The 22920-nt window shown below is 34.3% G+C and overlaps 3 protein-coding genes, 1 non-coding gene and 1 pseudogene across 7 annotated transcripts; 4 read left to right on the top strand and 1 right to left on the bottom strand.

Annotated features, from left to right (window-relative positions):
* Window positions 1–1331: 1331 nt before the first annotated feature.
* On the top strand, window positions 1332–3689 carry LOC146927023 (uncharacterized; annotated as a pseudogene).
* On the top strand, window positions 2796–4891 carry LOC146927022 (uncharacterized). The gene is made up of 2 exons (XM_085700434.1): window positions 2796–3739; window positions 3827–4891. The coding sequence occupies exons 1-2, from the start codon at window positions 3694–3696 to the stop codon at window positions 4618–4620; spliced, it is 840 nt and encodes a 279-aa protein (XP_085556560.1). The 5' UTR covers window positions 2796–3693; the 3' UTR covers window positions 4621–4891.
* Window positions 4892–5283: 392 nt separating this feature from the next.
* Window positions 5284–14094, top strand: LOC146927021 (uncharacterized). Of its 4 annotated transcripts, none has more exons than XM_085700438.1 (6): window positions 5284–5990; window positions 7913–8148; window positions 8385–8477; window positions 8604–8705; window positions 8811–9191; window positions 13597–14094. In XM_085700438.1, the coding sequence occupies exons 3-6, from the start codon at window positions 8439–8441 to the stop codon at window positions 13849–13851; spliced, it is 777 nt and encodes a 258-aa protein (XP_085556564.1). In that variant the 5' UTR covers window positions 5284–5990; window positions 7913–8148; window positions 8385–8438; the 3' UTR covers window positions 13852–14094. The 4 variants fall into 4 exon arrangements, with proteins under 4 accessions (XP_085556564.1, XP_085556562.1, XP_085556563.1 ...); XM_085700436.1 differs by having other exon boundaries at window positions 8272–8477; XM_085700437.1 differs by having other exon boundaries at window positions 5284–8148.
* Window positions 14095–18362: 4268 nt separating this feature from the next.
* On the bottom strand, window positions 18363–18704 carry LOC146927020 (uncharacterized). The gene has a single exon (XM_085707004.1). The coding sequence runs from the start codon at window positions 18702–18704 to the stop codon at window positions 18363–18365; it is 342 nt and encodes a 113-aa protein (XP_085563130.1).
* Window positions 18705–22161: 3457 nt separating this feature from the next.
* On the top strand, window positions 22162–22259 carry LOC146927019 (U6 spliceosomal RNA). The gene has a single exon (XR_015009302.1). It is a non-coding gene; the product is annotated as a U6 spliceosomal RNA (small nuclear RNA).
* The last annotated feature ends 661 nt before the right edge of the window (window positions 22260–22920 follow it).

Genomic DNA, 22920 nt, shown 5'->3' with positions numbered 1-22920 from the left:
GTTAATTTTAGTTTAATTTTTCTTCTTCATCCCTTTTGTGGGTGTTTTGTGGGTGCTGAAATTTGATTACCAACCCCAACTTATTAATTGATACCATGAATCTAATTTTGCTTCCGCCAGCACCATGAAAGAATCTAAAGAATGTAATGTATCAAGATTTCATTATGTTTTGCCTATTGAAACAAGCATCGTTTAGTTCATTAAAAGCAAACCTTGAAAAATGTTTAGCGTAAAGAAAAAAGTTAATTTATTTTGGTTATAGCTAGTAACTTCTCATATAAATATAGTCTATTAACAAATATAGAAACACAAATTATGTATGATAAAATCAATAAATTTGATTTTATTGATTGGGCTAGTTTATGAAGTAATGGATTATTTCGTGGGTTTTAGATGTAATGATTTTGGTTTCAATTAGCTTTTTGGTATAAATTAATGATTTTGGTTTTTTTTTTGGATTTGAATGACCATGTCATTGGATGTTAGTTGGTTGATACATTGTATCGAAACTCAGTCAACGAAGCACGTTTGGATTACGTGTCCGACACCGACACGTCACCGACATATATAATTACACATAATTATATGATTTTCTTAAATTATTAGCGGTGTCGGCGTGTCAGTGTCTGTGTCCATATCCGTATACTATCGATTAGCAGCACCTTTTTCACTAATAATATAGCTCAAATTTATTAGCAGCACCTGTTTGTGTGAAAGAGTTCAATTGTTCAGGATCCTTTGGACTAATGCTTGTGGTCTTCATTATCTTTGTATTAACACGTAGCAGCACCTTCTCAAATAATATAGCAAGTTTATTAATAATCATGACATAACATATAGTTGCAGCACTGTTTTTGACACATTCTGCGTTTGTGACATTTTCGCGGTTGTTGCGTTCTTGCTTCTCTGTGTTGCTGTGCTCCTGATTCTCTGCGTTGGTGTTTTCAAGTATTATTTTTCAAGTTTTTTAACTTCTTTGCTGCTATATATGTTTCATTTCATACATACTTAAGATATTGTTTTACTAAAAATGAAAATGTTTGCTTCGGTTTGATTTTTCCTCAACTTATATTTTAGTTAAAAATTGAAAGGGTATTATTCCTACTATATAGTAGTTTTATTTTTTAATAGTTTGGTTTCAATTGAATTTATCCTTTTAATTGTCAATTTAAAAAACTCTAAAATGTATATAATATATAATCTTATGTTTAGTTAAAATACTTTTATGATGCATTTATTAGGTTATAATGCCTTATTGTAGTTATTCCCTTATAGGCTTACGGTAATAATAGGCTTATAGTAAGCTTTTATTTCATTTTAGTAAACCAAACATGATAAAGAAGGATTGGGTGGCGTTGCCTCCACAAGGATGGTGTTAATTACTTTTTGGATATTGCATTCACCAAAGGAATGGTTGAAGAAGAAGAGATTTTGTGCCCCTGTGCTGTATGTTGCAATGATAGTTGGGAAACCAGAGATGTAGTGTACGATCATTTATGTAGCAAAAGATTTGTAAAGGGATACATGGAATGGATTTATCACGGTGAAGATGAAAGTCTTATGTATCTTGATGGTGATAGTCATGACGAAACATCATCTCATGATGATATTAATGGCTTACTTTTTGAGACGTTTAAAGATGTTGCTGAAGGAGGTAGAGTACATGAAGGGCTAAATGAAGATGCAAAGAAATTTTATAAACTAGTTGATGATGCAAATCAAGAGTTGTATCCTGGATGTGAAAGTTTTTCCTCGTTATCATTCACTATTTGAATCTACTTGTTGAAATGCTTCCATGGATGGAGCAATGCGTCGTTCACTGCTCTCTTAGAATTGTATGTTGTTCTGGAAAGAGCACGAGAAAGTTGACTCATGTCATATTTGTGGAGCATCAAGGTGCATAGAATATCCTAAAGTTGATAATGAGCCTGACGAATCTAAAAAAGCTCACAAGGTTCCCGTCAAAGTTCTAAGACATTTTACTTTGATTCCAAGATTGAAAAGACTTTATGTGTTCAAAGACAGCCGACACATTAAGGTGGCACTCAAATAAGAGTTCAAGGGATGGGAAGTTAAGGCATCCGGCCGATGCCAAAGCATGGAAAGACTTTGATGCAAAACATTCAGATTTTGCTCGTGAAACCCGTAACATCAGGCTTGGGTTGGCAAGTAATGGGTTTAATCCATTTAGGACTATGAGTCTTTCACATAGTACTTGGCCTGTTGTATTAACAATATATAATTATCCGCCAAATTTGTGCTTAAAGGCTAAAAATTGTTTAATGTCGTTAATTATTCTTGGACCGAAGTCATCCGAAAATGCAATTGATATGTATTTACAACCACTTATTGAGGAGCTGAAGATATTGTGGAATGTCGGTGTAGAAACGTATGATATTTCCAAAAATGAAACATTTCAAATGCATGCAACTCTTATGTGGACTGTGAATGACTACCCTGCATATGTTATGCTATCTGGTTGAAGTACTAAAGGGAAGTTGGCTTGCCCCGCTTGTAATCATAAAACTTCTTCAAGATACTTAAAACATAGTTGAGAGATGTGTTATATGGGTCATCGAGTCTTTTTGGATTCAAATCATGTTTGGAGATCAAATTCAACATCTTTTGATGGAAAGCCAGAATATAGGTCTGCACCTTCTTTGTTAGATTCAAAAAAGATTTTAAAAGACTTAAAAAAGATCCCTGACATGTTGGGGAAGAAAAAAAAAGAAAAAAAGGCTTGGTCCATTAGGGAAGAAAAAAAAAACAAAAGGCTTGGTCCATGGAAGAAAAAGTCTATCTTTTGGCAATTACCATATTGGAAGGACAATTCTTTGTGCCATAATTTAGATGTTATGCATATAGAAAATAACATTTGTGATAATATAATCGGGACTCTCTTGGAGATTGAAGGGAAGAAAAAGGACCATGTAAAAGCTCGTTTGGACTTGCAACACATGGGGATTAGAAAAAAGCTCCACCTTAAAGCAACGAGTGATGGTAAGAAAACTCAAATCCCTAAAGCATGTTTCTCCCTAACAAAGCATGAGAAATTTGTCTTTTGTGGTGTTTTAAAGACAGTAAAACTTCCTGATGGCCTTGCTTCTAATATTTCACGATGTGTTGAAGTTAATGAAGGAAAAGTTTCTGGGTACAAGAGTCATGATGCTCATATTATATTGCATTACTTGTTGCAAGTAGCAATAAGAGGGATAGGCCCTAATCAAGTTGTTATTCCTTTGCTTCAGCTTTGTTCATTTTTTCGTTGTTTATGCCAAAAGGTTATAGATGTGAAAACTTTGGATCGCTTGGAAGTAGAAATTGCCGAAACACTTTGTCAATTCGAGCGTATTTTCCCTCCAAGTTTCTTTGACATAATGGTTCACTTACCAATTAACCTTGCAAATGAGGTCAGATTGGGTGGGCCTGTTCAGTTTCGATGGATGCATTACATGGAGATATATTTGGGTGATTCAAAATCTTTTGTTCGGAATAGGAGGTATCCGGAGGGTTCTATCGCTGAAGCATACGTGGCTAAAGAAGGTCTAACATTTTGTTCAAGATATTTGTCTAGTTCTGTAGACACAGGGATGAATAGAATGACAAGAAATAGCGATGATACTCCAAGCATAGGTCATCCAATTGGGGGAAAGAAACTTGTTTTTTTTTATCATAAGGATCTAAACCAGGCCCATGGCTACATTTTATTCAATTGTGATGAAGTGCAGGAATATATTAGGTACAATCATCTACTTCCTACATCATTTCATTGTCGCAATAAGTTTTCTTTTTCTGTTGTATTGAAAATTAGTTATTTATTTTGTAGAGAGCATGAGGTTAATGTTCATAATCCTACAAAAAAAAAAAAAGTCCAGCAAAGCTATCAATCAAAGAGAAGATTTTATTCAATGGTTTGAAACACATGTCATGGATGAGGAAGTAACCGAATGGTTGAAGGTGTTGTCTAGGGGGCCAAATGAGGTTGTTAAAAGGTATTCTGGTTATGTTATTAATGGATACAGATTTCATACAACACAACGTGAAGCGAGGCTTAAAACACAAAATAGTGGTGTGACATTAGAAGCGGTGACTCAAGTTCTTAGAAATGCAAAGGATGAAAATCCCAAAAATATTTTTGTGACTTACTATGGACCAATAAAAGATATCATAGAGTTAGATTATTATGATCATGAAAAATATGTGTTGTTCAAATGTGATTGGTTTGTGGCTGAAAAGGATAAATATGGATCCCCATGTGTTTACTTTAACAAAAAATGCTACAAAAATGACCCATTTGTGTTGGCATCTCAAGTTCAGCAGTGCTTCTATATTGAAGATCCTTTTAACAAGAACAAACACTATGTTTTTACCGCACTTCCAAGGGAATCATTTGACATGGGAGAATGTTTGAGTTCAGATGGCCAAGAATATGATATTCCAACAAATTTTGATATTCTAAAGGATGATTGTGAAATGGATTTGGTTAGGAAAGATGTATCAGATGATATCTTTGAAATGCCTTTGTCAGAACTCCACAAGCAAAAAGCAATTGAAAGTGATCACAGTGACACAAGTCTTGAAAGTGACAATGAAACCACTGATGATTCTAGTACTGATTAGGCAGTGTTTACAGTGTCTTCTAAGTGGTAGCTGGACTGATTTTTGGGAGCTTTTTTTTGGACATTTAAACTGGGTTGTTGTGGTCTTGGTGTTGTTTGGTTTAGTTGGCCTAACATCATTGTTCCTCTTGTGTTTAATTTGTTTCCTAGTGGCTTCTGCTTATATGTAGCCCAAGCCATTGTAATTTTGTTTTGTTTCAAGCAGCGCAACTGTTACGTCTTGTGCGGATTGTTTTGCCTAATAAATTTGACAACTAAAAAAAAAACAAAAAGATTCCTCTTTGAACATTGATTGTATTTTATAATTATGTAATTTTTTCCCCTTTGTAGTTTGTCATACCCCAAATTTTGACCACCTTTCTTGTTTTTACCCTTTTTTTTGTGTACTTTTAACGACAAGTAATTTCATCGCTTCAGTCGAAATTTCGGCAGAGGTATTTTAAAATACCTCATTTACCGAAAGGGACAAATTTTAGTTTTATTACTATTTTTATTATTATTACATTGTCCTTTTATTTTTAATATTATTATTATTTTGTTTTATTTAATTTTCTTTCTTTCCTTTTTTAAAAAAGAAGTCACGTGAGTGACTCAATTTTTTTTACATACCTTTTTATTTTATTATTTTCATTTTCATTTAGTTTTTATTTTGTTAGTCCATTAGGGTCCATTTATCAGTCCAGCTGTCAGTCTTTAATTGGTCACAATAGAAACTTGGTCCCCAATCTTCTTTGTTGTGCTGGCACTTTTCACCAGACCCCAATTTGAGGGTATTTCTGACATTTGGCTCTCATCAGCCCCAACCCTAATTTCTGTAAGTATAAATAGTGCATTTATGACACTGGCTAAAGGGGGACCAATCTCTGTAGCGGCAGAGTCTATAGTCAGGGTTTTTTTATTCCCATTTATTACAAACACAAACAATTCTCTCTCTCTTTTGAAAACGGATTAAATACCAAAAAAAATATGAACGGGATGAACATTCATCAAAGTTCATCATTCGCCTTCATCCTTGATTTCCAACAAACCTAAGTTTAACCTTCAATTTTGCTTGTTCAAAACTGCATGAAATCGCTTTCAACAGATTCAGAAAGCAATTCAAACCCTAATTTCTAAACAAATCCGATTCAGCAAAACAGTGACTCATCAGATCGTGATCTTCACCGATCTTACTAAACAACCACATCAACATGTTAGATTGCAGTTTCGTCCAATTCAAACACTAAAACAACAGAAAGCGATAAAATACGAAGAGGAGGGATCGTCGTTTCTTATCTTTTAAGTCCGGATCAAACCAAAGGATCTTCAGCAAGCTCATATCAATGCCATACTCAAAGTTTTCCCTTCTGTTGTCTCCGATCTAAACCCAAGGTATCACCTCTTCCTCTTGTTCGTCTCGATCTGTGCATAATCTTCTTTTGATTTGTTGATTTGCATTGTGTGTTAAACTCTTCGCTTGAAATCGATCTTTCAAATCCAGATCGATTTTGTCTTCATGCTTGAGTTCGTATTTCTCTGTTTTTACGAATTGTTGGATGAAGCTTTGCGTTGTTGAATCGATCTATGTCTGGTGTCTGTTTTAAACATGCTTAAGTTCCATTCCATCAGCGCTGCTGTGTATCCCTATATGTGTTTGTTCTTCTTCATTTTTTTCTTGCAAATCGAGTTTGACTGGGGTTGTTATGTATGTGTTCATGTTGTGTGTCTGATTGTTTTGAGTTAAAAGAATACGATTGAAAGAGGAAGAGAAGAGAGAGCCTGAGCGGCTGGTTAGAAGATTAGGGTTATGTTTGAGTTTGTGTGTGTTGTTAGCTTATATACCACTGCCTGATCTTGTGTGCGCACGTCTAGCAGCTGGTGCGCCTCCCTTGCCAGCCGTTAGATCCTTGATCTAACGGCCACTGTGAATCCCTCCTTTGGCTTGTATGTTCGCCTGTCTTTATTTGTTTTGGTGTGTCTTTGCTTTTAACCGTCAGATCTACGATCTGACGGTCCCTGAGTGATCTGCTGTTCTGTATAGAGTTTCTTCCTTTTTTTTTTTACACTCTTTGATTAATCTTGTGGCTGTGATGAACCCTTTAGTGATTAAATTTGGACCCCTTGATGCATCAAGTGGTCCAGATTTAATCCTGCTGAGCCAATTTTAGTTTTATTAATTTCTTCTCCATTTTTACTATTTTCTACACCACTTTTGGCATTTTAATGCCTCTTTTTATTCCTAAAAATATATCTCCATCCTTTTAAACTTTCCATCCTTAAAATTTGTTTTAAATGCTTATTTTCATGCTTGTTTATTTTTAATTGTGGTACTCATTTTAATTTGTGCTTACTTATGCTTTAATTGTGTTTAGAATTTTTGCATGCATATTTTATATTTGTCATTCATTTTATTTTTGGCTTTTGGTTGGTTTCGTTATTGTTATTGATTTTAGTATGTATAACTAGGAAATGGATGTATATTTTTTACCATTGGTTTGTAGCTTGGCAAAGAGGTCATATAATGTATTTAGGAATTTTTTGTAATAATGTAGGTAACACAAGCACCGACACTTGCACCGACACCATATCACTTTACTTATCGCTTTTACCTCGCTTTACTTTTCGCATCGTTACGTTAGTTCACCGTTAGAAAAACCTTTTTATCTCCAAAATCAAAAAAGAAAAAGTTAAATATTTTCTTAATAAACCTTGGATCCAAATCCAAGTTGTTTTTCCTTTTTATTTTCTTAACCAAACTCCTAATGAATCTTAATTGAACTTAGACCACATTTCTTAAATAAAATGAAACAACCTCACTCTTATTTTATTCTTCTATACCTTGAGGTCTCGCAACCCTTCTTAAAACTTTTTTTTCAAAACAAATTAAAATCAACCTAACCCACCAAAAATATTTTTGAGAGTGAACTACGGTGGTTTTAATCCCTTTAAAGGGTACGTAGGCAGAGGTTTATTCCTTCCAAATCGATCAAATAAAAAAATAACAAAAACTCACTCTTCTTCTCCCTCTATTCTTTCACTTAGACTTTAAGCAATAAATTTTCAAATAAAAATAACCTAGCACAAGATAAAGTTAGAAAGAGTTCCCACGGAGTACCGTGGACGATGCGGGTGCCTAACACCTTCCCTAATCGTAACCAACCCCCGGATCCAAAAAGGGTTTTAAATTCATCTTTTCCCTTCCCACGAATAAAGATCGAAAAGTCCAAACGATTGAAGGTTCAAAACCAATTAATGGATTGACACCCGAAAATCTTGGTCTACATAGTTCATCAATTTTTTTTTAATGATTGTAGATCATCATTGTTGGATATAATGGACAATGTAAGAAGTGTGAAAGCTGGTGGTTCGCGTAGGCCTACTAGCCAAAGTCCTGCTGAAGGATTTGATTTACCTTTTCAAGCTAGATCAAGCGTTGAGTTGAAAAAGATGTTTCAACATCAAATTAAGCAAGAAAAAATTGAAAAGTTGCATGAGAGGCTGCAGGGAAACAATAGAGAAATGCCTCAAGGGATTGTAGAAGTTGTAGACGGTAAATCTTTTCTTGTCTCATGATTATGATTTTATAAAATTACATATGTAACATCTATGTTTTGGATTTCTTACATATATATTTGTTCCTAATATTTTTTTTATGAATTTTCACAAAATTTAGAAACACCAAAAAAAGGAACTCAGCAAGAACAAGTTCAAAAGGTTGACGGTAATTTGGACAAAGATGCAATGACAAAGAAATTATTATAATAATTCCGTAAAACTTAAATGTAGGCATTGACTGAAAGTAACGCTAAAAATAGAGCTCAACTGAAGTGGCTGCATCGAATGGGTCCCCAAAAATTCTCTCTGACTTGTGAAAAGTTGGTAAATTTCGCGCTCAATTAAAGTATTCCTTGGATGTTTGGTTTCTTTGAGCATTTTTTTTAATTCATGTCTAGTTTCTATGAGAGGCATTTTAATTCATGGGATGTTTTATTTTAATTTGTGCAGCGTGAAAAGGAAAAAAGAGAGCCCACTCAATCAGAAATGTTTTTTGAAACTCGAAAAGGAAGTAGAGGAAAGCAATTGGATGAAGAAACTGTAAAAGTATTTGTATGTAAAAATTCACAGTTACGTTAAATTGTGTTTACTTAATATTGTCGGCAAACATTGTTTATAATATTAATTAATGTTTTCTTGAATATATTTTTTTGCTAGTCCCAACTTCAAGAAATGGTTGAAAAGAAAGGAAGTGATATTGAAGCTTTTAAAGTTGTTATGGAAAAGGAGCGTCCCGGCAGGTTACGTTGTTATGGGAGAACAGTAACTAAAACTTCCTTAAAGCGAAAGGTTGAGATTAATGCTTTGAAACAAGCACATAGTCAAGAGGTATCTACTTTAAGGCATGAAGTTCAAGATCAGATTGATAGATTGCAAAATGCGTTTAAGACCGTCATACAACAATGCAATCCTCAATTAAATATGGAGTCAATAGAACATTTGCTAGGATTATCTCATGGAGATGCTAACAGTTCCCCAAAAGATAGTAGAGCACAAATTCATTCCTCTACTTCAATTCATACTCCATGTCCTGAAAAGGTAACCATATATATAAATATTATTGATTATGTTACTGTAATTGAGTTAAACTAGTTATATTTTGCTTGTTAATATATGCAAAAAGTTGTTAGTAGTGACATCACTTGGAATGTAGGCAAGTGCATGAAACTGTTAAGTTGCGTGTGTTGTAACACCCCGTTTTCCGAACGTAAAAAATTTCATAATTAAAAATCAGAGTATTTCACTTTAAACGGAATGCTACACTTCTTAAAAATTCATAAACTGAATGAATAACAATTTATCCTTCTAAATCATTTAACATAAGTAATTCAAAACTTCGCAGCGGAAATTAGTTCAACAATAAAAATAATCTTTGGCATGCAGGCCTTAACATAAAAATCTCATAAGTCTTGTTCAACATTTATTCATAAAAATCCATAAGTAATACGTAAGGAATAAAAATAGAAGACATAATCCCATCCCGTTACGTATCAGAGCACCTAAGACACACTTGTGAGGAGTCCACTCACGACCGCAACTAATCCTGGTTACCTGCAAGTTACCCATACGAAGAGCAACATTTCCAAGCAGAGGGGTGAGATTTCTCAAACAATAATATTAAGCATATAAATCATATAAAGTACATTCAACAACTTAAACATCTTATAATTCATTAATCATATCTAACAACTTAAACTTCCTTAACTAGTGTCATTATCTTCTTATAGTGGTCGTAAAACTATCTTAATACTAATCATAAACATCTTCATATATTATCAATTACTAATCTTAACATCATCATATAACATCAAATAATAGTCTCCAACAATCATCACATAGCATCAATTTAATCACAAACATCACCACATTTCATCAGACATTATTTATAAGCATCAACACCTAATATCAAATATAATCATAAGCATCATCATGTAATTTCACATAAGTATTATTATCAAAACATAGCATTACCGAAAACAACTTCATAATCAAATTCGTAATCAACCTCATATATCAACATAATTATAACTCACGTAACATCTTATCATAAATCATTCGTCTTCATTCATCATAGCACTTCATTAATAACTTATCAACTTGACATCTTAACAACTTGACAACTTGACATCTCAACATCTTAACAACTTCGACTCGACTATGCAACTTCTACTTCTCAAATCATCTTAAATCATCTTAGACATCTTCATTATGCATGTGGTACCACCAGGACATTAAGCCCTCTTCTCTAAGGTCATAAAGGACATGTCGGACATTAAGCCCCCATCTCTAAGGTCATAAAGGACCTGTCGGGCATTGAGCCCCCATCTCTAAGGTCATAAAGGACATGTCGGGCATTAAGCCCCCATCTCTGACTATGCAACGACACAACTCTAATGCAACGACATAACTTTCGTACAACTTAGACAACTTCATGAACATCTATGACATCCTAACATCTTGACATCTTGACAACATAACATCTTAACAACTTGATGACTTCATAACGAATCGACGACTTAACAACTCTTATCATCTTAACGTCTTAACATCTTAACATCTTAGCATCTTGACAACATATGGATCACATAAATAATTCATGTCATATCATAATATAACAATATCAAATGATAATAAACAACATCTTAAAACATCATATTCATCAATCATAAACAACTTCATATAACATCGTATTTAAACATCGACAATAATTCACTAAGTATCTTTGTAAAAACATAAATAATTATTCACAACATATTTTCATGTCAAACCAAAGCTACTGGAAAGATATCACAAATATCAACAACTTTCATGTTTACAACAAAGATCAATTCAAAATAGAAACATATGAACAAAACGCAAAAACATGAAACAGAGAATGTTGTCACCGTACAATTTCGCAAAGACTCCCTGTAGTATTTTCATCATAACTCAAAGACCAAACATCATTTTCACGTCAAACCAAAGCCACTAGAAAGCTAACAAAATTATCTAAAACTTTCATGTTTACACCTAAGACCAATTCTGTACCGATCAATACCAGTTTTCATTTTAAATTCGGAAAAGCTGTGCTGAAAGTCCATAAAAATTCACTGTGAGCTACGTGCAGTAATTTGACCATAACTCAAGTTCTATAAATCATTTTGATGTGAGACCAACGGCACTAAAAAGCTAACATCGATACCTACAACTTTCGTGTTTACACCTAAGTCCAATTCCGCACCGATCAATACCAGTTTTAATATCAATATTCGAGCAGAATGCAGATTTTCTTCAAATTTCGCCTAATCTCATGGTGCTAACCTCAAAACTACTTCCAATAATTATCCTATGGATTATCTAAGGTCTGTACATAATTTCTACATCAATTCAACAAGTTTTCATCATCTAATCATCAAATCTCTCTCAAAACCCTAATTCTCAAATTCTCACAAACTCTCCCCAACTTGTTAGATGTAATCTAATGATTTAACAACTTAATATTAATGCAAGATAGTCTCACCCTCACCTTAGATTAATTCCTGAATCAGCAGCAGCGTTCTTCTTTCCTAAGGTATTCTCCTCTTCTCTTGACTTTTCTCTTCTCTTCTCCTCTTTCTTGTTCTCCTCTTTTCCAAAAAGCGGTTTAAGGTAAACTCTTTCCAACCTAAACTTCTCTATTTATAATACTAAAATATTCTTCCCAAATCTATTTAGGCCCAACAACTTATTCTTCTTTCTATTCTAACCCCCAAATCCACTCACACTAATAATCCTCATATTCTAATAAATAATATTTCTCTACTAAATATATAATAATACACTAAATAACAAATATATATCTATAACAATTAACAAATATATTATGCTAGTATGTAACATCCCAGACTGCTTACAGGATTGCCGACTAACCCCACAAACCAACACGAGTCTTTTCAGCATGCTTTGTCCTCACTCACATGCTTACCGGGAAACTTCCCGGTAGGTCACCCATCCTAGTACTACTCCAAGCCAAGCATGCTTAACTGTGGAGTTCCTATGGATTGAGCTCCCGAAAAGAAGATGCATCTTGTTGATATGGGTAGTACCTAACAATTCTTATAAGCATTCCTTCAACCATGTAGTCCCATACCTACACGACCTCCGGATCCCTCTCATTCCGATGTGATTTGGTTCCTCCTATCAACGTGGGGTCATCCTGTAACAGCCCGGTGGTCCGACTCATCCCGCTTAAGTCCGGGGCTGGCCTGGCTCTGCCACTGTTACTGTGCCACGTTGTGGGTGTTACATGCCCACCAGCTTCCGCCTGGTTCGTCCCCGAACCACACCGTACTGGGAGAGGTCTGCTCTGATACCAAGTGTAACATCCCAGACTGCTTACAGGATTGCCGACTAACCCCACAAACCAACACGAGTCTTTTCAGCATGCTTTGTCCTCACTCACATGCTTACCGGGAAACTTCCCTGTAGGTCACCCATCCTAGTACTACTCCAAGCCAAGCACGCTTAACTGTGGAGTTCCTATGGATTGAGCTCCCGAAAAGAAGATGCATCTTGTTGATATGGGTAGTACCTAACAATTCTTATAAGCCTTCCTTCAACCATGTAGTCCCATACCTACACAGCCTCCGGATCCCTCTCATTCCGTTGTGATTCGGTTCCTCCTATCAACGTGGGGTCATCCTGTAACAGCCTGGTGGTCCGACTCATCCCGCTTAAGTCCGGGGCCGGCCTGGCTCCGCCACTGTTACTGTGCCACGTTGTGGGTGTTACATAGTAAATACCAACATATAACGTAACAAAATATCACTCAACAAAATATATTAACTAAATTATAAAAAGACATTTAATCTCAACAAATCATATATCCCTCATATACATATAAATATATAAATATATTCTAAAACTAATTAAAATAATTAAATAAAAAGGAGGGCTTTACATGTGTAGGGTCTGAATTAGAGCTGTGCGAAATTATGATTATGTGTGTGCACCTTGTGTGCGAATTTATTTTGCATCACTTGGAATGTAGGCAAGTGTCTGAAATTGACTTGCGTATGTTGGGTCTAAATTAGAGTTGTGCGAACTTATGATTATGTTGTTTGGCTGAATTGTTTAAGATGCGTGTCCAAAGTCGGATTTTGATTGTGTTCCAAAATTTTATGCATAAATTTTGTTTATGCAATTTGTGGTATTTGTGCAAACTTGTGATTTATTTTTCTGCATTTTGTGTTTGTTTCTCTGTTGCATAGCATGACATAAGTTGCAGAAACTTAAAAATGAGCTTGTAATGATATAATAAGGAAGGGAAATGTGCAAAACAAGTTTCCTATTTGCAGCTATGTTGACTGTGTTTTACTTGTTGTTTTGTTTTCTATTTGTGCGAGGTACAACACTTGTTGATGTCTTTGATTGTCCTTTGAACCAACAATATCTATGGTTGATGTATTTTGTTGTTCTTATGCAGGAAGTTATCAATGAAGATGTTGTACATGATGACATAGATGAGGAATTTCAAGAGGAAGACGTAGATGATGAATTTCTTGAGGACGAATTTCTTGAGGACAACTTAAGTGATGAATTTGAGGAGGATGATATAGATGATGAATTTCAAGAGGATGACCTAGATGATGAATTTCAAGAGGATGACCTAGAGGATGACATCGGTGATGAATTTGAAGTGGACGATTTGGGTGATGAATTACAAGATAAACTTGAATGATCGAGTTGGATGGTGTTTTATTTTGGATTGTAGTTAAACCACATTTTGGATTGTAGTTAAACCACTAAACTTGTCCGAACTATAGTTTTGTTATTTTGCTAGGCTTATACTTCGAAGCATTAAACTTATGAAGTGATGTTTGACATTTTGATTGCTAGGATTATTATATTACATCTTTTGTGGTTGTATTGCTAAATTCGATCTTGTTTGAGTTATAATTGACAATTTTAATATTGCCTTTAAGCTATAGTTACATTTCTAAAATAATTGGAAAATTCTAAAATTTTACGAGGACACTCTAAAAACGTTGCCTGTAAGCTATGGGGACGTTTTTAGGTTTTCTTAAAGATTCACATTTAAGGCAACGTTTATTAATTGAAGTAACCTATGGGAACATTTAAAAACGTCCCCTCAGAATCCCCAAAAAATCGTCCCCTATTCCTAGGGCTTAGGCGACGTTTTGAAAAAGTGTGCCCAAAGATCATGAAAAAACGTCCCCATAGACTATAGGCGACGCTCGTATAGGAGACCCCTGAAAAACATCCCCTATACCTTTAGGCAACGCTTTTCATAATTCTGGCAACATTTTTCAATTGTTGTTATAAAGGATAAATGGTGTAGTGTTCTGCACATATGATCCCCTTGCCTCAGGCCTCTATGGGGCATAAAAGAGTCAGAAGGCTGACCATTAATCAATATGGAAAAGGAGACAGTTCTAATACATTGCATGATAGTATGAATGATTTTGTTAGGAAAACCCATACTTCTAAGTGTGTTTTCAATAAAATCCCATTCAAGGCTATCATAAGCCTTAGCAATATCTAATTTAATTCCCACAAAACCATTATTTCTCCTTCTAGGTTTTTTGATGTAGTGTAAAGTTTCAAAAACAATTAGAGAGTTATCAGTGATAAGTCTACCTAGAAGGAAAGCACTTTGATATTCATTTATAATATTAGGAAGAATCTGCTTTATTCTATTGGCAAGTGTCTTAGTGACTGTTTTTAAAATAACATTGCACAAGCTAATAGGCCTAAAGTTAGAAGGTAAGTTGGGGGAATTAATTTTAGGAATAAGGCTTATGTAAGTGTGATTTATCTGAGAAATATCTCCTACATTGTTAAGAATATTTAGGGTAAAATCCATAATATCAGGGCCAAGAATGTCCCAATATTGATGATAAAAATGGGCAGTGAGGCCATCTAGTCCAGGGGCAGAATTTCCTTTAAGAGATTTGATGGCCTCAGCCACCTCTTGAGCTGTAAAATCATTATTTAAAAAATCAAAGTCAAGAGGTGCAATCCTGTCCTTTACCACCTGATAGACATCAGATCTGATATTATGAGCTTTACTAGTAAATATGTCCTTGAAATAGTCTGAGAAAGTAGAGTGAATATAGTTACTATCCTTCCAAACATTCCCCAAAGTGTCATGGATGCTATGAATGTAGTTTTTCCTCCTCCTTTGGCTTGCCCTGTAGTGGAAATACTTAGTATTGTTGTCACCCTGTTGCAGCCAATGCACTTTGGCTCTCTGGGCCCACCAAATCTCTTCTTTCTTTAGGAGATCCTCAAGAGACTGCTCTGTAGCTTTGATTTTCAGGATATCAAGCTTACTTGGAACAATACTCTTTAGGCTCTCTAGATCATCTTGTAAATTCTTAATGTTAGAGGAGAGTTCACCATATTTGGTCTTCCCCCAACTAGCTAGCTGATGAAAAATTGTTTGAAGTTTCAGCTGACTAGATCCTCTGCAGCTATCCCACAACTTTTTCACTAAAGGAAAACTCTCCTGGTCCTGAATCCATATGTGTTTTATTCTCTGAATTCTGGGTCTAATCAAATGATTTCTAGTAAAATTTTCCTCTTGAAACTCCAAGAGAATAGGATTGTGGTCAGATGTGAATCTGAGGAGGTGTTTGTTAACATATCTGGGGAAAAAATTAAGCCAGTTAGAAGAAGCAAAAAATCTGTCTAATCTTTCTTTGATGTGAGTATTATCCAGCTGGTTATTTGCCCAAGTATATTTATTGCCAACATAGCCTAGGTCATGAAGGTCACATGCATTGATGGTATCATTGAAAAGCTTAGTAAGATTGTAATCAAGCATGTTACCACCCAATTTCTATGAGTTATTGAGTATGAGGTTAAAATCCCCAAAAAGGAGCCATTTTTCAGAAATTCTAGTTTGATACAGCTTGCTAATAGCTTCACAAGTTAAATGTTTTTTAGGAGTATATGTATATCCATACATCCCTGTAGCAAACCAAGACATATTCAAATTACTAGAGGTAATGTACATGTCAATAAAAAATTTATTAGTATCAAGAAAATCAATTTTTACAGAGTCATTCCAAAGTATGGCAAGACCTCCTGACCTATGACCTTTGACTATGTTACAATCAATTATTAACAAATTTGAAAGAGGGCCACACACTAAATTACACTTATCTTTTTTATCAAGTTTTTGAAGCCTAGTTTCCATCAGGAAAACAACATCTGGACACTGATTTTTTAGGAGCTTCCTAAGAGCCCTGACTGCAGATGGGTTCCCAAGCCCTCTGCAGTTCCAGGATAAAATCTTCATGGTTGTTGGCTGGCCTTGTGAACAAGGCCTGCCATATATTTTGCCTGATTACCAACTGGGGAATCCTTGATTTCTGAAAACTCCTGCTTTCTTTTCATAGTTGTTGGAAGCTGATCTTGAACCATCTGTTGAGAGTTGTATGCATAGTCAGAATCTGATCCTTTGTGAGCCACCACTTGAGTTGTTTGTTGAGTAGAACCATAGACCCTTGTTGAGGGTTTCTGAGGGCTATGTTTACAGCTGCTCTGTCCTAAACTGTTAGCTCCTTGCTTGTGAATTTTCATTGCTGCCAATAGGGCTAAATTGCCCTCCACTCATTGACCTGATAGGATTGCTGCAAAATGTTTTTTCAGGTCTTTCAATAATCCTTCTTCCATAGTTTTTCGATCTAAGCCAGGCCCCTCTTGGGTTAGTTCCTCCTTCAAAAGGTAGATGATGATTCTTACAATTATCTATATTGTGGCCCACTAAACCACACCCAAAACAAAACATAGGCAGATTTTCAAAACGAAAATCAACCCATGTAATACCATCATTATCATTTCCAATAAACATTCCAGCCCTGATAGGATCATTAATGTTGAACTAAATTTTGACCTTGACAATTTTTGCTTTCTCTGGAAAATCATATAAGCTCACATGTAAGACTTCACCCAGCTACATCCCCATTTCTTTTCCCATGCCAATAGACTTGCAGTGAAGAGGGAGTCCCCAAAATTGGATCCATAAGGGAACATGTGTAAAATCCAAAGACTGAATCTCTACATTAAGATCCCATTTGTGCACAATCAACCAACAATTTCTAATAGTCCAAGGGTTACCTTTAAGGATTCTTTGCATGTCATCTTCCTTTTCAAGTTGAATCTGATATAATTTCCCTTCCAATTCATTGATCTTGAGGCCCAAAGGGTTACACCATATGCCATTGAGGGTATTGTAGAGGATTTGTGTAGAGATAGGTTTCTCAGACAAAATTTTACCAATTAGACTATTGTTACATTGCTGAATGCTATCTTGAACATGAGAATCTTGATAGTAAAAGAAAGGATCATTAGAAGTATCATCCATACCATTTTCTGATTGATGGAAGTCTTGATTTTGCGCAGGTTCTTGATTACCTTGAGGAGATTGGTGTGTGTTGTGGCTGGAACCAGGTTCATCAAATTGATGAAACTCTGGGTGAAATTTTGAGGAAGCAGACCCAATTTGCAGTTTTTGGATCTTGAAAGGACGCACAATGGAAGGGGTGGGGGAGGCTTGAGAATCCATGTGATTGGTGTTGGAGATAACACTATTGTCTCTGGGTTGTCTCTTGGAGATAGAAAGAAAATGGAATGGAAAGCAAAGAAGCAGAAAGGTTGCAGGAAAAGGTATAAGAAAAAAGAGGGTGGATGAAACCAAAAGGAAAACAAGGAAAGAAAAAGATTCAACCACAAAAGGTGGAAGAAAACACAAACAAGAAGGTGATAACAAGGATACAACTACCTTCTATCTGATATAAGATTGAAGGAGGAAAACAAATTGGAAGAGAGGAAGGGACAAAAGAGAAGAACCAAAACCCTAGTGATGAGTCATGCACATTCTTGAATTGTATTCTTGGAGCGATTTACGATTTCCATAGTAAAATATATATATATATACTTTGAAAGGAAATTTATTAAACTTGTAACAAACATAGTAATACATATTTCCTAAAAAAAAAACATAGTAATATTTTTTTTATCTCCCTCAACCACCCCCCCCCCCCCCCCCCCCCCCCCCCCCGCCCCCGCCCCCCCAAAAAAAAAAATTAATAATATTTTTATCAATTTATTTACAAGAATGTACAAAAAAAATTTGAAAAGAAGAAGAAAAGAATGTACACACCCTTCTTTTTTTTTAGTAGAATGACAAAAGAAAAGAAAATAAAACCCTAAAAATATGGCTCAGTCATGGGCATCAAGCCTCAACACTAACTTCAATTCCGATGGAGGAGCCTTCCAAAAGGTCACACCTAATCTTGAAGAGCGCCCAAGCATGGCCAAGAAATCGGTGCAACGGTTGCCCTCTCGAAGCACATGTTGGAAAGAAATGTTAGGAATATGCTCCTTTAACCCAAAAATCTTCACCAACAAAGAAGCGTATACATGCATATAAGAGTAATCCGAGTCTTGAAGAAGACAAATGACGTCTAAAGAGTCTGTTTCGCAAATATATCGTTGAACAGATTTGTTGATTACCAACATCAACTCATGGGGCAGGTACAACGATGTCTTCTTCTTCTCCATACTATCTACCCTTCTTCACTCTGCTAGTCTAGAGGTTGTGCTTCTCACTTGATACGATGCAAGTTAGATATAGATTTCTAGGTTTGTAAAAGCGTGCTTGGGCTTATATAGATAAGAAATCTTTTTTCCTTATGGATGTTGTTTTAAGTTTACTAAATTTATTCATAATTTATATACAAGGAATATATATTTATTAATTTTTTTAAGGAAAATATTTAGGGTTTTTTTATTCACACCCCATGTATTTTTAGTTACACCCAAATTTACTTAAAATTTTATAATGATACCAAAACTGCCTTTTATATAAATTTTCTTAAAACCTTGATTTCATTCATTCTCACTCTAAAATTTTCATCCACAAACAATCATGAATGTTCAATCAATTACTATAAAATATTAAAGAGTGAATCGAAACATCTTTCATCCATACTCTATTCCATATAAGTATTTGATTTTCTTTTTCTTTTTCAATGATGCTAGAGTTTCTATTTTTTTTCTTGTTGTTCAATGTTTATATGTTATGCACTTTAAACATTGTTATTTAATGGTGCAGCATGAACAACGATAATTAACATTGTTGAAGTTAACTTAAATTCAGTTTAAGTAGGTACATGTAAACTTAGTTTACACAACCTACTTAACTTGAGTTTACATATACATACTTAAAATAAGATTACGTAGAATCATTAAATAAGGTTGAAGAGGTTAAAACAAAATTTATCTTTTAATATGTATACTTAAACTGGGTTTAAGTGTGCACACTTAAACTCAATTTACATTACATACTTAAACTAAGTTTACATGACCTACTTAAACACAGTTTAAGATTAAATTAAATTTTATTTAAGGATAATTTTGTTATTTTGGGGTGTAATTAGGAATACATATGGTGTAATTAGAAAAATAAAATATTTATTAAACTTGTAACAAACATAATTTGAAGCAAACACACCCTTCATTTTGAAAAGCCTCCTCATCCTCCTTTTTTTTTATATGTTTAATGTTTTACCCCATTTTGGACGAACAAAAATTTTGGTTGTGTAACATATGTTTTTAATCCCGATTAAATATAGATTTTTAAATTTAGTCATTATTTAATTTTAATAATCTTTTTAGTCCTACAAAGTTTCTCTGCATGCATTACGTTCTTTATGTTAATTTAATTAACATGTTTTTTTTTTAGAATGCTAAGTATAGCGAACCAAAATTTCACGAACAACTCATGAATTGATTCTTTTCACCCACCTCTTCATTTTTTTCTTAAACTTTTTGGTAGAAAACATGACTCCTTTCATTCACCTCTTCAAACACGATTTATCTCTTTCTCTCCCCTCTTTATTCATATCTTCTTCATTCTATGGGTTGGAGAGCATGTTTTGGGTGGGGGAATGAATCTTTGGATTCGGTGGGCAGAAAATATCCCAAGGGCACAAATTAACATTTCCCTAAAATAAATGGAGAGCAACAGATGTGAAATGAAAAGGCAAAACCATTACACACAAAAAAAAAGGTAAAACCATCAAGAAAACACGTGTTAACACACTGTTCGCTGTATATTCACGATACTTTGGTTCGCGATATATAGCATAGCTCTTTTTTTATTTTGGGGACAGTCTTAGACTGTTATAAACAATTCATTCGTAAAATATAAGCTAAATTTGATTTTACGCCCAAATTTTGTTACTTTGATATTAAATTTTATTGGCTGACTATTTGTTTGCAGGTGTAACTGGATTGAATTCTAAATGTATGTTGTTGCCACTGTTTGAAATTTTTTCATATAGACTCTCATTCTATTAACTTTGGCCCTTTCCATTTCTCTGTTTCAAACCAGGAAAAAAAAACTAATTTAAAATTGGAGGAGATTATTTGAGAAAGTTGGGAGGAAAAAAAAAACTAATTTAAAATTAAAACAGATTAATTTTCATTCCAGCTATGTTTAGGCATACACTCTCTTTGGTCTCCATGTATAAGTAAAGCTTGACGACGAGAGCTTCAGTCTTTTTGGAGAAGAGAACTTTAAATTGCCAAAGATTTTACTAACTTCCATAGATGGATCTAATGTTTGCATCAGAGTTCTAGCTAAATTGACATTTGGCCTCTAATATAGAGAGAGTTTACTAATAAATTACACGAAATGTTGCCTGAATCATAGAGGGCCTGTTTGTTTTGGATTTTTTTTGAAAAAAATCTATTTTTTTGAGTAAAAAATCACTTTTTTAGTTTTTGTTGTGTTTGTTTGAGATTTTTAAAAAATCCATTTTGCTAAAAAAATCATTTTTAGCCTCAAAATGAAAATCTATTTCAAGTAGCTTTTCCAAAATCTATTTTTTTCTTAATGCAAGGAACTCAAGTGTAAGTGTTTCAAATCTCAAAAAAAAATGATTTTTATGATAGTAGACAAACAGAAATAGCTTTAGATTTTTTTAAAAATCTCTAAAAAAAATCTCTAGATTCTTTTAACTCAAAATCTATTTTTTTTAAAGCTGAAACAAACGCACCCAGATTCTCTAGCATTCTTTAATTTTTCTGCTATTTTTGAGTTAGCTTGTATCATAATCATTTTCATAATATTCTTCATCGGCCACATTTTCTCTTATTTCTTTTTTTTCTTTGTTCAGTCTTATTGTCATTCCTTGATTATTGTATTGATTCATGTGTCTTTAACCCTTTGCAGTCGAAACTAAAGGTTTAAAAATAATTCAGCGGGCAGTATTCAGGTTTTAGAAGTCTCTGATGTGGTTAAGGCCTTATTATTCAAATGTGATTCGATACAATGTATCAAGAAGGCCATAATGGCTGATTCATGGTATACATTCTTCTGCCTTCGACTTCATGGCAGTATTGTTTAAATTGTTGACATAATGGCCATGTTGGTTGTTGGTTTTCATGACTGATTCTTTCTTTTTTGTTTGTATCTTCGGTATCATTGGTTTGAAAGGGATCAGGTCTAATTGTGAAGCTCTTTGGTCTTCACTTAGTGTTTGTAGACTTTATTGCACTAGCTTCATGTTAAGTTTAAGGGTAAATTACACTAACTTCCCTTGAGAAATGTCAAAATGTCACTCACACCCCCTTAAGTTTTCTAAGAGCACTCTCCTCCCCTCATTTTAACAATTCACATTACAAGGTAGAATGTTGAGATGCAGAAGAGATTTGTCTCCACACAGCCATCAATTATTATTATTATTATTTATTTTTTTTGCTTGTTTTCATGATTTTCGATTCAGCTGGTATGTTCAAGTTGTGTTTTTTTTAAGAGGTATAGTCAAAATATATTATATGAATAGTGTATATATTCAAATTAGAGCATTTGTTTTGGGACGAAGAGAGCATGTGTAAAGTTTGATTAGTCCGTTTAACTTTCAAGAAAAAAATCAGTTATCTTGCCCTGTCAAAAGGCAACTTGAAAAATTGATTGAAAAAGAAAATTAGTACAAACAGAAAATCTATATCCGGATGTCCCTCTGATAAAATTGGAATGAAACTGAGAAGATTAGCATGACCCTTTGCGTAAGGTTGGCAAGCATAAATCGAGAAATGGTTCAAATTTTTATATTGCGAGTGAAATTAAAAAATAAAAATCTACATCCATTATTTGGTGGAGGAGATCAATAATTCATTCTGACATAATTGTGTTCCTTTCAAGGTTGTGGTGTTTGTATGGTAAGTCCTACAAGTCGTATGTATACAACCAAAAAAAAAATTGAATGATTTGGCATGCTAGTTAGGAGTAACCAATCATTGTTGAAAAGATAAAGTTACTTTCTCAAAATTGGTTGCCATCAAACTCTGCAGGTTTAAATCATTCAATTCCACCGTTGAAATTGTAGCCTATCATGCTCACATTCAACTTCTACTAATTATGCATACTGGTTAAGCTGACTTTAAATTGGTCTTTCTGGGTTGTTTTGGTGGTACGCTGTTATTATTATATGTAAAACTATTATGCGGCGCAAGGCGACGCTGCTGTTATCCTCGTGTTTATGCAGAGCAAGGCAGCACAGCCATTATTCATTGTGTCTAAAAGTTACGTGTTATATCATCCATTCAGCATTTCTAAAGAAGAATTTCTCAAAATGCAACACACACACACACAACAAATCCACGTAGATCCACAGTATAATTTTTCACAATTTGATTATGCTATTTACAAGGAGAAATTTGTTACGTAAAGTGGATTTCCCAATATTAGAAAATGTTGGCATGTCAGCCC

This window comes from Medicago sativa, chromosome 4 (genome assembly GCF_051527215.1).
Source record: "Medicago sativa cultivar Bolivia chromosome 4, Bolivia_mono, whole genome shotgun sequence".
NCBI classification, from domain to species: Eukaryota; Viridiplantae; Streptophyta; class Magnoliopsida; order Fabales; family Fabaceae; genus Medicago; species Medicago sativa.
This window is presented reverse-complemented; position numbering and strand designations above follow the sequence as displayed.